The following is a 14,970-nucleotide window of genomic DNA, read 5'->3' as shown; positions in this document are numbered from 1 at the left end:
GCTGCCATCTGCTGAGCTCAGTAATGTAACTTCTTCATCAGTGTCTTTGATCACCGTAGCTAAATGCAGATCACACATTTTTAAATGTCCCTTTTTCCTGCCTGAATAGAACTCTATGGGGAAAGCCCGTAACGCCAAAGATGGCGGCTGTATGCACATTTCCTCCCCATCCTGCATGAAAGCCAATGGTCTGCTTTTTAACAGCCAAGACAGGAAACATTTTCAGGGCAAAGTCATCAAACTGTTTCAGATTTTCCTGCTGATTCCTGCAGGTTTTATGTCCCGGCGACCAGTGGAAGTGCAGTTATGGCTCTGTGCCTGTTCATTCAGAGAGAGACCTGATCCTGTTAGTACGGAAAAACTGCCCGGAGACTTGCCTAGTAAAGACTCCACATTAGCATAGCGGTTCAGGGCGAGTCCTCTGGATCAGCCTCCTGTGTGACCTCTGCTCAGAGCTCTTCCAGGTGTGTGTTTGAGCGGCGCCCTCCCCTCAGGCGTCTCCACGCATGCAGGTGAACACACACTCCAGGCTGCGATGATCTTATAAACATTGTTCAAATACAGCGAGCCGCTCGCAGCGAACACATGACTCACACCACCTCTGTCCTCGCCCACGTCAGGGGAGGACAGTTTGTAGGGTCGGCCTTGTTTGTGTAGGACCTGAAGAAGAAAGTCTATGTGATTGGCCGGTTTGCAGAAGTGCAGAAGTTACAGAACCAGTTTAGACTAGTTGTAGGGACTGTGTGTGGACTCAGGTGAAATGTATTCTAATGTCCAGTTTGACATGAAGCTCAGGTTTACACAGCTCTCGGTCGTGTTTTTCAGATGGAGAAAGGTATTTGTACTTTACAAATAAAAGTTTTTCCTTTTTATACTTTAACACGTCTCAGAAGGAAATATTGTATATTTTACTGCAGTACATTTATATCATACACAGACGTACAGCTAGTTTGCTTTGGTATTTTTGTGCATAAAAAGTAGAAAATATTAGAAAGAGAAAGAAAGAAATTATTAATATTGAAGGAAGTAATGCATTATACTGAGGTTTTTCAGTTATTATGTCCACCCTCATTGATATAAATGGGGCGGACAAAATAACACACACAAATAACACCTGTCAGGAAAACGCAGTGCAATTTCCAGCTCACAAACACAAACCTCTGATAGGAAGTTTTATTCTTATTGACGCTGTGACATTTGGCTTGTTTCACACACAGACTTCTGATTGGTTTTAATTCAGCTGCTTCTCGAGCAGGTTGCAGGACACACATAGAAAACACAAACTACAGCGGCGTCCAGCTCACAAAAGCAGCTCGGGGGTATCAAAATGATCTTTTTCTGTATTGTGAAAGGTGAAGAGTGACTGTGAAAAGAAATAGTCCTTAAATGTGAAAAGAAAAGAGGTCTGCTGCTGTTTTGACAGTTTATCTCAGTGAAACCGTTAAATCTCTGTATCCAGCTGTGGGTCTGGAGAGGCACTTCTGTCTGCACACATTATATACACTAAACAAAATAATGAAAGCAACACTTTTGATTTTGCCCCCATTCATCATGAGATGAACTCAAAGATCTAAGACTTTTTCTATGTACACAAAAGGCCTATTTCTCTCAAATATTGTTCACAAATCTGTGTTAGTGAGCACTTCTCCTTTAACGAGATAATCCATCCACCTCACAGGTGTGGCATATCAAGATGCTGATCAGACAGCATGGGGACTGCACAGGTGTGCCTTAGGCTGGCCACAATAAAAGGCCTTTGGCCGGCCACAATAAAAGGCCTTTGGCTGGCCACAATAAAAGGCCACTCCAAAATGTGCAGTTTCACTGAATAGTGTTGCATTTATAATTTTGTTCAGTGTATTTATTTTCTAACATTTTTTAGTTGTGCTTCTGTACAGTGTCAAACCGGGTTGGGTCCAGAACGGATTTAGAGATGACTGCAGGTATCGGGTCGGTCCTGATGCTGAGCTTTGCAGCTTGCAGGACTCCAGATGTTTTTACTAGCTTTTCTGTTTTTTGCTCAGTTGTCTGGGAGTATTCTGCACACTGAATCAAACTTTCTGTGTTTTATAGAAGAACCAGTTCTTTGTGGTCCCGGTGTGAACGAGGATCTAGTCCAGAGTGTAGATGTTCTCCTCGACTGGTCTTCTCATCCGGATCTCGTAGATGATGTGAGGAGGTTCTTCAGAGGAGAAGCTGGAGGAGAAAGGAGACACTGATTGGCTGAAAGAAATACTGTGCAGCTTTTCAGTAACTTTGTAGAGAGCCGGAGTGAAAGCAGAACTTCCAGCTTCTGTTCCAGGAGAAACAAAAACCTCACACCTCATGATCCCACTGACATTGTAACAACGCTAATCACTAAAAAACAGACTCAGAGCAGAGACAGAAGATAATCACATTTCACTACCAGCTGCGACGCAGACCACGTGCGTTTGTGGCTCGTCCTTCTTCGCCGCCATTTTCAAATTCAATTAGTTTTAGTCTTTCTGTAAACGTAACTACTGTTTTAACATCGATCAGCTCCAATTTCAACATGATCTGCTCACTTTCAGTCGCCATTGTTTGTAGAAGTCTACACCAGCGAAGAAGAAATTCAACACAGTGGAACATAGAAACCCCGCCGCCAGCTATGTAGTATAAATGCTCACGACTGTGTGGCGCAGACTCCACGCAGAAGTATAAACTAGCCTTAACAGACGAACTGGGGATGAATGACAGCAGGCAGAAGCTTTAAGAGCTGGACAAGTAAAGAATCATAAGAGCGTGATGTTTCCACAGACTGATAAAAAGACATTTTAACTATCGCGTCATCCAGCAGATAAAAAAGTCCAACACGTTCTCATCTCACTGTGTCATAACTGACGCTTTCCGACAGCGTGACAAAATTATTTTACGCTAAAGGTACCCTTCAGTGTCCGTATGAAACGCCACCGTTTGTTATGTCCCAGTAACACAAAGGAGGCTAACCCTACCTGCTAGCACATCAGCTGTTGGGTTAGCCGGTCGACATGCATAAAGTCAGTGACTGGTTTAGGTACTAACATTTCTGATGGTTGTGGTAAGGGTAGGGGGCTTCGGGGGGCTGTCAACACCTTTAACATGAACATAGCTTGCGAGCACTTCCGGTCTGTACGAGACGCCCCACAGTGTCTCACAGACGTTGAAGGGTACCTTTGGCGTCAACATTTTGTCACTATAATGTAATGTACAATATTTCTGTATCATGTGAATTTTAAAATGATGAATAAATAAATGAATTAGTTTATAGGGTGTCTGGACAAACTGTATTATTGGCTGAAAAGACAAAGTCTTCATCTATTGTAGAAAAGTGATATTAACAATAATCTCTATTACCTATTGATTATTAAGTAATGTCTTTTATTACCTTTGATTGTTTTTGTTTGACGGTGATTACAATGGTTATATAGAATGCATGTTTTAATAATAAGAAAGATTTGTCATCATTTCGAGTTATTTTCTCACCTATTATCATAAACTATTACTATTATTTGTGTTTTACTGTCTGCATGACCTCCACACACAAATTTCCCCTGAAAAGGTTCGGTTATTACTTGAATTTAAATCACTGCATGATTGTTATGATTGAACTGTGTCTGTTTTTAACGATTTATACTTGCACTTTGAATCTAAAGCGTAGCCTGACGTGCACCTCATAAAATATGCAAATACATGTTGCAACCACAAGAACTGGGATTGGTCGGCTTGGTAGCATTATATTTCCTCTGACTTTTACACTTTTTTCTTAGGGTGCCACAACCCTTTCGGTCAAATAACATTTGGGAAGTCTAAGAGAGCCGCAAGATTATTTTTAGATTTTTTTACCACCATTCAAGTTAGCGGTGGAACATAGTTTCCCCCACGCCAGCTCGCGTTTTGGCGGTGTAACTGCAGAGCGACAGACACTAACGCGCTAGTATAAAAGCATGGCTACGTGCGTAGCTTAGGCTTTAGGCTTGGACTCAACGCTGAAGAACGAATCAGGCTTTAGTCTCTCTGTGTCACACAGCGGTCTGTGTTAAACTCACCAGCCGGCCTTTAAGGCTCTTCTGTGTATTCCACCTGCAGCAGAAAACAATGTCAAACATACAGACTTGGTGTGTTTAGGTTAAACACTCATATTCAGTTTAATAACAACAAGTATTCTGGATTATTTTGTTTCCATATTTTGTGACCAAGCTCTGGAGTGGAGACGCTGTACGAAGGATAAGAAGAGAGAACGTACGTTTGAAGGCCAGGAAGAGAAAAACCGCCGCCAAAATCAGCAACACACTGAGGGAGAGAGAGAGGACGGGAACGTTGATCTGAAGGGAGAGCGAGGGGAGAGAGTCCTCCACCTGACACAGAGAGAGAGAGGAAGGTTAGAATTTAAAGTTGAGCGAGGTCCTGTAACTGCCCATCAGAGGTGCTGCTGTTCTCTTTACAGACTAAATCTGTTTCCATTTAGTCCAGTTGTCCCTTTTTAACAGGAGCTGAATTAGCTGTTAGCAGCTCACGTTAGCAGTTAGCATGGATGTAAGGACAGCTGTCACTGTGTCACTGAGAGACTGAGGAAGATTCTCAGGCAGGTTAGCGGGTGTTTTTGAGGCGCAGTATTTTTTCCCAACTGCTTTGTTTGCTATGACACATAAAATCTGTGTAAGTGATGTTGCAAGTAGCTCTACCGACTTTACTGGATGTAAAAATGTCAACACAGAGTAACGTCCTTCTCTCTCTCTCTCATGCAACCATTATCCTGCAGAGACACTACTGAAACCACAGACATCATACTTTAATTATGTTAATTCGAAATAACTATTAATTTGGCTTATTTTCGTTAAATAAACACATGTTAACAGTTTTCCATGGCGTGTCTCCCTTTTGTTGTGGCCTTTCGTGCCAGGTCATAACATTTGTCCCGCCCCTCCTCTACTGTGATTGGACAGCCGGGTAAAAAGTGACAGTGACGAGCGCAGCGTTTTTCCCAAAGTTAAACATTTTTCTACTCTTGGTGACCGAAAACAAAAACGCTCAGCGCGGAAAAGACCCCCAGCGCCTCGTCACGCTGCTGCCGTTTTTACCAAAACGCGGCGCTCCCATTACAATGAATTGAAAAAAAGATGCTGGCGTCAGAAAAAAACGCTTTGGTGGACATGGGCCCTTTAAAAACAAGTCTGGGTGGACAGAGCCAGGCCAGCTGTTACCCCACTGATTCCAGTCATTATGCTAAGCTAACCGGCTGCTGGCAGTAGCTTCAAACCCAGTCACGATTCTGTCAGTAATCATGGTATCATGGTTGGGGGGTCGTGGTTACTCACAATGACGGGGTCGGAGCGCAGCAGGGTGGAGTTCCTCCTCAGAAGCTCCAGCTGAGACGACAGCAGGCTTTTCCAGTTTACTACACGGAGACAGACGGAGCACAGCATCAGTTTATCAGGCGTCCCAGAATCCCTGCTGTCCTGCAGAAGGTGAGCTCAGGGCTAAAAACACGACCACCTCAGAACAACCAGCAGGTGGATCTGAGGCTGAACATCGTCTCACCTGTGGCGGTCGGCGGCTCTGTGACTCGACTGGTCGTTGCAGTCGGGGTTGTCGTGGGCGGAGGGGAACTGGTGACCAGACCTGAGAAGGAAAGAGATGAAACCACAGATGAGCTCTGAGATTAAAGCTGGTTTGAATCCTCCAACAGTGAAATCAAAACGATGCCGTATGTCTTACTTTGTTGAGCGTAATATTGACAGTATACGATGAACGAGTGGTTTAAACTGTGACATATAGGATAAAAGAATAAATAAAGACCAACCAGGTCAATAGAAACACGTGATTAGATTCAAATTCGCTCTTGGAAGCAAGAATTAAGACTTGAAAATCTTTCAGCTTGAGCAAAACTTTTGCTCGTATCCTGGAGCTTTGAGTCCAGGGGAGGACTCAAAGGACCCTGCTACACTGGCTGTCAGCGGTGACCCCACGCCTTAACGCTCAATTCTGATTTTCTTGCCCAGATCTGATTTTTTTGTTTGACAGTTCACATCATAGTTTAAATGAAACCCATATCAGACTCCAGTGTGATCTGTCCACAGCCTGAAAGTGACCCGCATGCGCAGAAGAATAACACGACATCACACGCAGCAGCACGCCGTCGTACAGAAGTAAACACGCCACAGAGGTTAGCTCCTACCTGCTAATTCTCCCGTTTTTTATTGTCCTCTCACGGGTCACACTTCTCCCAAGCGTTCACAACTTTCTGTTCTTTTCTTTACGGTTTCTGGCGCTGGACAACGCAACTGCCCCACAACTCACTACTCGGACAAACAGCGTGCACGTAACTCAGGAGAGAGTCCCGTGGATTTCAGGTGTAAGAAAGAGAATCTGTGGGCAGATGATAGAGGTAGAGGAGGAAGAGAGCCACATGTTTTTGTGGAGCTTTTTCGTTCACCGTGACTCCGTCTCCAGCAGAACAGCTGCTCTAGAGTGACGTCAAAGTCGCATCAAATCCGACTCAGGTCGAAGATCCGATCTGTATCGGATTTGGGCCATGTGGTCCAAATCCGATACAGATCGGATCTGGAAAAGATCAGATTCCTTGTGTCTTGACCTGTTCACCCTGTTGTAAAAATATCAGATCTGAGTCACATAAAAAAATTGGATTTGGGTCACTTTGGCCTGCAGAGAGTCTAACCATCCGCTACTAACAAACAACAAAGTTAGCCGTATCGTTTAATATTTGAAGCCAGTCATGTATGCAGGCAGCCAACAGGAAGTCAGCTGGGTCAGTCAGATGAAGTCGGTGTAGCTCAAATCACAGAAGCCAGAGAAAGCTTTGGAATCCAACTTTTTTTCGTTTGTCGCGTTTTCGAGCTCGCTTTGCTGCAGTATGATTATCCCGATGTGTTTCACCCGTTCACTCCCTCCCTCCCTGCCTGTGAACGTCTCCTGCTGCGTTCAGTCCTCGTCAGTTCATTGTGTTCACATCGTGTGTTGTATCCGCTCTCTTGCCTGCCTGTTTATGCTCTTTGGGATTTACGTTTCACTTTTATTTGTTGGACGTCTCTGCCCTTGTTGGACTGTTTAGTTTGGACTCGCTTGGACTCTGGAGTCTGACGAGTGGAGCGTCCTACAGTCTGTCAGTCTGACTGAGCTCACGCCAAATCCTGAAACATATAAACATTTAAACAGGTTTTTCTTACTGGCCTTTAAAATATGAAGCGCCGCTCACCTTTGACCACTCTCAGGTTCATGATCACCTTCTTGTCGTTGAAGATCCCGTCGATGTCCACCCTGCAGCAGTACGGCCCGCTGTCTGTCCGCCTCACGTTCAGGATGTCCAGGTCCATCTGACCGTCCAGGATGTCCCCCGTCAGCCGGTACCGGTCCGACACCTGATAGATCGCAGTTACTTTGAGTGTACTGACCCTAATTTTATTGAACAGCGACAGCACACATTAACAGCCCTCTCTGAAAAAGTCTGGGGTCTCATTCTTCGCACGTTTGTGCACTAAAACATTAAATTAAAATAATATCTGCAGAACTCCCAATGCTGAAAATTGCATTTCAGTTAAAGCTGCTGGTAAAGAGATTTTAATAAAGTTTGATTTTCATAACAAATCTTTATTATACATTCTTTATTCTAATATTTTGGGAAATGGATTTTTGATTTCAGAAAGAAAATCAGCTTGTAGCCCCGCCCTAAAGCCTCCCCTGCTTCCTGGTCTCTGTTCCTCTAAATGGGACCATAATTTACTAAATGAACATCACGCTGTGTTGAAGAAGACTTGAAACTAGAGACTGAGACCATAAACTCATCAGGAAAGTGTTTACTGAGGGAATAAATCAGCTGACAAGTAGAAACATTTTCTCAGAGACTTCTATACACTTCTTTCTGCAGCCGCTGGAGTCGCCCCCTGCTGGCTGCTGGAGAGAACGCAGCTTTAAAGGTTTCTGGGAGGACCGCCAACACACGGCTCAGTCAATTGGCCAATCATATGTGAGCTGACCACGGTTTCAACCCTTTATTTAAAAATAAGAGCACACTGTTGCTCTGGATCAACCCCCAAAAGGCTTGTTTGAGTCTGGATTAGTTAAACCCCAGAACGCAGACGGACCAGGAGAACTCCTCCTACGGACTGATCCGCAGTCTGTTCTGAAGTTGACATTTAATCACGTGACCTTGGAGACGACGCCGTTCTCGTCCGTCTGCACCAGGACGTTGTTGCACCAGAAGGTCCCGCAGCCGCGGCCCCAGCAGACCCGACTCAGACCGAACCGCTTCACAGAGTAGTGACAGGACAGAGAGGCCACGCCCCCCTCCGGCACTTTAAAGGAGGAGACAGACGAGAAGTGTCCACCTGCAGCAAAGAGACAGAGAAATATTCACTCCAGGTGTAAAAACCCGGTTCACCATCTGAATCACCTCCACTGCTTTAACATGTGTTTGTAGTAGACAGACTGCAGCTGTTGTACTTTACTTGAGTACTACTTTCTACTTGTATTCCGCTACATCGATCTGTTAGTTCAGGGGTCTCAAACTCCCGGCCTGTTATACATATTAAGTTATGTGGTGAGTTACTGAAGGCCAGCTTCTGGAGGACATTTTATGTCCAGAAAAAAAAGGTCTTGTTAAACAGTACAGCGCTGCATCTGTAAACGCGGTGGCAAAGAGTTACTGAGTTTGTGTCGGCCGCACCACATCCAAAGATATGTTTCAGCAGCCGTGTGACCCGTTTGAATGTTCTTGTACCGTGGCGCCGACTGGAAGACATCACAACTGACGCAGCCCCATCTATGTCAGACAGAAGTAGGGACACCAATTAACATAGGCCACATGTCTTTGGGCATGTGGCGACAGTGCGCCGCCTGCAGCAAGTGTGTAAAATATAAACATGTCAAGTCTGTCGTAGAGGGAACTTACTGACTAGCGGCGTAACAGTTAACTAAAAACCACGTTCAGGGAGCTACAGGGAAAAGCAGACCTGATTGGACAAACTGGGCGAACGTGTCTCAGTTGTGCGAGAAGATAATAAAGTAAAAATAAAATGAAGTCGGCATACGAGCCTGCAGAGTATTCAGGGATTGCATGTGTTAGTTCAGTGCAGTAAGTTATTTAAGATAAGCAAAGGGGGAAATGTTAAAACAGATGTTTATGATGCTCAGTTTGCAAAGTTTGGGTTAATTTGGGGCTGAATGTGTACGTCAGTGGAACAATGTGAAGTACTTTTGAGTTCCAGATACTTTAGAAGGCAGAATTTCAGTAAAATAAATAAAAATGTATTTCACAAAAACACATGAAATTATTCAAAATGTGTTGGTAATGGTAATAAAAAAAGTACATTATTGAGAATATTGGACTTTCTTAGAGTACTTTAATGCTGTTGCGGCCCTCCTGTGAGATGAAAAGTGGCCCCTGGACGCTTTGAGTTTGAGACTCCTGCATCAGTTACTTTACAAATTAAGATTAAGATTTTCATGATGATGAATTTATAAAATATGACAGATGTTTACAGATGAATCTCCCCAATACAAGATGGTGTTTACACTCTGATACAACATTATATTCTTCTGCATGATGAGTACTTTTACTTTGTGAGACAGCGGCGGGAGCTCTGATTGGCCAGCCGGCAGCATCAGCGTATCAACACCCCTGCAGGTTACTGGGAATGCTGGTCAGACCTGAACACACGCACGATTCTACTTCCTGTCAACAGATCCAGCTTTACACACATTGTTTACAAGTAACCCTGGACCACCAGAGTCCTTCGTGTCAGAGTGGAAACATCCAGAGAGCTCGGAGCGCTGTGATGTCAGCAGGGTGTGTCTCACCTGACAGAATGAAGAGGACGACGATGAAGATCTGAGGCGTTGGACGGCAGCGAGGCGAGACGGCGTCCATCCTGTGAGGCTGCGTGTGTGTGAGTGTGTGTGTTCATTGTCCAGTTAGAGGACAACCAACAGTGTGGCTCTGTGACGGAGCTGGGGGGGGCGTCTCCATAAAGTCCTCTTTGACTCTGCAGCAGTAGAAACTACGTACGTTTCCCTTTTTCCTGCTGATTCTAACTCCTTATTGTGCGTTTCACTGCACCACATTTTGGCAGCTGGAGTTATTTTGCATTTTAGGATTTTGAATTCAAACACATTTATAAAACTCAAAGCTTTGTTCAGAGCACAAAATCTACTTATTAAGTCATTTAACTTCAGGTTTACGTGGTTCACAGCCGGCGGTGACAAACAGATATGAGACCAGCAAGAGACAATCTGGCCCTTCACATGTTCCTGTGCAGAGTGCAGAGTCACAGTCCTGCAGCCCCGGGTACCGGATGTTTGTTTCACTGGATTCATTTCAACAAATAGAACAAAACATGCTTCTGAATGTTTTATTCAATAAAAAAAAATCCACAGAAGAGTGAGCAGGGCCGGGCAGTTTTTATGATACATGTAGTAAAATACAAAAGAGTTGTAATTTGATCAAACTGAAACAAATGTTATTTCTCTACACACACTAATTCCCTGATAAGCGCTCATCTCACTTCATTTTATTTCATTTATTTGTTGTTTTTTGACAAGCTCATTAACCATCAACAAAGTAACTGAGTTATAGGGTTTTTTATTTATGTGGCTCCAACAAAACCACGTTTCTTTCTCCTGGTGAGAGTGAAGAAAATGACTAACTAAACCATTTTAAAAGTGTGAACAGACGAGGATGAACGCACTGAGGGAAGGACATAATGAGGACAAAAGGACTTCTGTAACACACACGCTCTGACGCTGGCTGTGCGGAGACGTCGCCAACACTCAAAGGACTCATTATTCTCATCAAATATTTCATTCACTTTGTCTATTTCTCCCCAAACTGACAAACTGAGAGGCCTCTTTTACTTTTTACCAAAACAAGTTCAGATTACAGGGAGAAATTTTACCAAACATTCCCACACGGGCGCCACAGCGACTCCTGGTGGTCAGGAAGAAGAAGCTTAAAATAAATTTCAAAAGATTTAGAAAAATATCAAGAGGAAAGCTTAAAACGTGTCTTCGTGAGTGAGATGTTTGCTAATAAGATATTCATAAAGGAGGAAAGAACCCTGAAAGTATTCACATTTAAGGAGCAGGAATCAGAACTTTTTTCATTAAAGTAACTGCACAAACAATTAATCGACTATCGACCTGCTGGTGGAGGAGGCGATGTGGATGAATTTGTGGAAACACCATGTGTTCTCCACCCTCACATTATTCACGCATCAGAACTTGAGACAGTATTGATCCAGAGGACGAATATTAAGAGACTGAAGCTGGCGTCTGAAATCAAGAGATATCAACTGTGTGATCAGGAGAAATGATGGCGAGTTCATGTGTTCAACACTTTGCTTTCTGACCAAACACCTGCAGAACTGCTGACAGTCCCATCAGCCTCAGCTGGACTCAGCAAAAGCTGCTTAAAGTATCACATTTAAAAGTACCCATGATGCATAATGACGCCTTGCAAATGGTTTCAGGACAAACGATCAATAACAAACCAAAGTAACGTGATTTTCTGCAGAGTCAGAAATCAGTTGCTGGTGTTCGCCTGTTCAGCTGCAGCGCTGGAGGAAGTACTCAGATCCTTTACTGCAATAAAAGTGTCCCCTCCTCAGATTCCTCCTCCTCATTAAAGTAAAGCAGGATGTTGCTGCTGCAGCTCATTCTGAACTCTTTAGTTTCAGACTGCAGCTGATTGTTCTTTTCATTCTGGATCAACCTGCTGATTACACGTTTCGTCTTTAGAAGGGGTGTGACGAGATGAGACAAGGCAAGCTTTTAACACAAGACAATCTTCAATGTTGAATATATATGGAAATAATAGCCATTCAAATAGCCGATTTCATCAATGAATATTTCTTCTAAATAGCACTGTAGTATCTTTATTTCTTATGAATTATCACATCATGGACTAAGTGTTTTTCGTCACACCCCTAATCTGAGCCCTTAAATGTCCCCGCTACTTTTCAACACAAAGTGGGGCCCTTGTGTGCTGCTCTCAGATTAGTTTCTCCTGTAGATCAACTTCTTATATCTGCTGAGTCTTGATTCAGTCTTCCCTCCTCTTTGCGTCTTTGTTCGGGGCAGTAACCTCTTTAAATTTGACTGCGGCTCCTTTTCACCTCGATGAGAAGTGAATTCATTTTAATTCAGTGATAAACTCCTGGACTTTAACAGCTCCTGTGTTTCAGCAGCTTTTCTGCACATTCAGAATCTGTGTTCTCTGACATGTAGAATATAAAGAGAATTAAAGTAAATGTTTAAAATAATCTGGTGGAACATCATCGTTAGCCATCAGCACAGTGTTTATTCAACCCGAAACCTTCGGTTCATAGGTGCAGAATGATTCATTAAAGGAATACAGAACACTACGTTTTACATTTCCTTAACACAAAGACACTGTAGAAGAACAAGCTTTCGTAGTGTGAATAAAACACTGAGCAGCAGGTGAAGGGTTCAAACAAGAGCTTTCAGTTCACTCAACATTTCATCACTAACCATGACCTCAGGAACAAACACTGTATACATATATTTGAATTAAAATAATAAAAGAATTGGAAACCACAACAATGCACCCAACAGAGTGGACAGTCCGTTACTATACTCAACTTAAATGATCTTTTAAATAAGAGGACGCCAGAATGGATTCAAAATGGTCGCCGCTGAGATGCTGGTCACGTGTTTTTGGGACAAACCAAAGGTTTTCTTACACAGGTGACAGCGACATTGATAAACTGAGAAATATATTAAATTTAAATGTGAACTTTTTAAATTAATTTTAAAAATATAGAATTTTAAAATACATAATGCTAATTTTAATGGTTTTCATTCATTTGAGGCCAAAGCCCTGGTTTTCTAAAATGCTTAACCTTACCCTAAAATACCCTAATATTTATGAAGAAAATAGTTAGAAAATCATCATTGGACAAGAAACATCCCCCAAATATAGAACGACAAAACAACTACAGAGTCCCTTAATTTAGCTTTGAAGCTTTCTGCAGTGGTGAGGAACAGTCAGGCCACAATCCTTTAACAAACTCTTCAGCTCGTGTGAAGTCATCAAAAGGGTCGCGAGTGATCGGAGCTCTTCCTAAACTACAGAACGTGAGGTTCTCTCTCAGTCCATCAGCATCAAAGTTCAGCACCTGAAAAGGTAAAAAAACAGAAGAAGATTTCAGTTTATTTCAGTTTAACAGTGGAGAGCCCGCTGAGCAATACAATAAAATAAAGTACGTCACATTCAGTGAAATAAACAAGGTCAATTCACTTTATAACACGGACCAATGACAACCTAATGATGTCAGTGCCAGACAGTCTCACATCTTAAATCCACCAGAGCGTGAGTCATTTAGATGTTCATCAATATATACAGTACACTTTCCAGCATCAGTTTCAGCAACATGTACACAGAGAAGATGGTGAAATAGAGAGAACCTAAAACAGTGAAAAGACGTGATGGATCTCAAAGAAAGACGGAGGTTGTTGAAGATTCTTGGTACAGTGAAAACAAGATGTTTTATATCTCTAAGAGGATATGCAGAAGTACAAGGAACCAAGATCTTTCAGCTACGGAGGACATCTGAAGTAGTCACATTTAAAATATCTGAATCCAATGAAACTCCATAATGAGTTTTAAAAGGACACCTCAAGACGAATTAACACATTAAGTGGCTCAAGTTACATTGTTCATTTTTAGTTCCTGTAGAGGACCCGATTCAGGTGATTCCAGAATTATCCAGGGTTATTAAAGTCATGAAGAAAACAATCAATATAATGACTGGATTTGGTATTTCGTGTTTGAGTCTTGCATTAATTCCTTTAGTCAGAGACAGCTTTAGTAAGATGAGATTCGGCCCCTTATGTTAGTTGTTAGTATTTGTAAATAGACGTTTTCTGTAATATTTAAGAGAGGAATGTGGCATTTTAATTTCCCAAACAGATTTAGATGGCGAGCAGAACAACTGCAGGGTGCAGGGCTGGATTTGTTGGCATCCATAAGGCCAATTTAAATTCTGCGTCTAATCTGCACTGGAGACTGACGCGCACCTCCCCAAAACTACACGTTGCAGCGACATCGACCATAAAGCAAGTGTGACACTTTCCACTTCCACAAGGGACCGATAGGGTCGTCCGTTTAGACACTGTGCGGACATCCGCTTGCCTCCCAGTGTTTGTGACCCACTACGCTTCCAGGGTTGGGTATGGTTTAAAGTTTTACCACCACTACCAAAACCAGTACCCTTAATGTGATACCGATACCAATAGAGTACTTCATTCAATACCTTGCTATTTTTCTTGTTATGTACAAGCAAGGAGATCTATTTATTTTCTCAAAAACCTGTTATATAAAAATTTTGGGAAACTGTATCAGATCGCTCCTCCTCCATCCTGATTAGTTCATCTTCAGAGGAAGGACGACAGCTTGGGACTTTTTTGTAGCCTATTTGAACGAGAGAGGCGGAGTGAAACAGTTTAGTGACCACGTGAGTTGTGGAGTTGTGGAAGTTTGATGTGATGGAACGCAGCGATCGATCGGCGACAAGTGATGTGAAGAGCAAATAAAAATCTACAGAGAAGTGTTGAGTGATGCCAGGAGATGAAACCAACGGAAAGCCGAGCTTGTGGAGATAAATTTGCAACACACCTGAGACGCAGCCGACGGTGAGCAGTGGTTAAAACCGCACATGGACTCGGCGCCTGCAGGTCTTTTTATACAGTTTATGGTGCAGGCACATGAGGGGAAAAAAGGCTGCTCTTCTCTTACTTTCGGTGTGTTGCTTGCGTGTTTGGCTGCAAACAAAACAAGACAAATAGCGTTTTTGTGCCGCAATCTGGTTACAAAAAGTATCGATTGAAGTACTGGTTTGACTTTTCGGTTCTACTCGATACCGGGCTGTTTGGGTCGATACATGTATAAATGCTTTACGATGACATGAGTGTAAGTGCTATCTCAGATTACTGTTATTG

General features: G+C 42.9%; 1 protein-coding gene across 1 annotated transcript; it reads right to left on the bottom strand.

Annotated features, from left to right (window-relative positions):
• Positions 1-1,779: 1,779 nt before the first annotated feature.
• timd4 (T cell immunoglobulin and mucin domain containing 4) lies at positions 1,780-9,905 on the bottom strand. The gene is made up of 8 exons (XM_046040488.1): positions 9,814-9,905; positions 8,164-8,342; positions 7,214-7,376; positions 5,539-5,619; positions 5,316-5,395; positions 4,244-4,355; positions 4,047-4,080; positions 1,780-2,196 (listed from the first exon to the last, which is right to left on the bottom strand). Exons 1-8 carry the CDS (start codon positions 9,881-9,883, stop codon positions 2,112-2,114), a joined length of 804 nt encoding a protein of 267 aa, XP_045896444.1. The 5' UTR covers positions 9,884-9,905; the 3' UTR covers positions 1,780-2,111.
• Positions 9,906-14,970: the final 5,065 nt, after the last annotated feature.

Source organism: Micropterus dolomieu, linkage group LG23 (assembly GCF_021292245.1).
Source record: "Micropterus dolomieu isolate WLL.071019.BEF.003 ecotype Adirondacks linkage group LG23, ASM2129224v1, whole genome shotgun sequence".
In the NCBI taxonomy this organism is placed as follows: domain Eukaryota; kingdom Metazoa; phylum Chordata; class Actinopteri; order Centrarchiformes; family Centrarchidae; genus Micropterus; species Micropterus dolomieu.
Note: the sequence above shows the minus strand (reverse complement) of the source record. Positions and strands in the feature narration are given on the sequence as shown.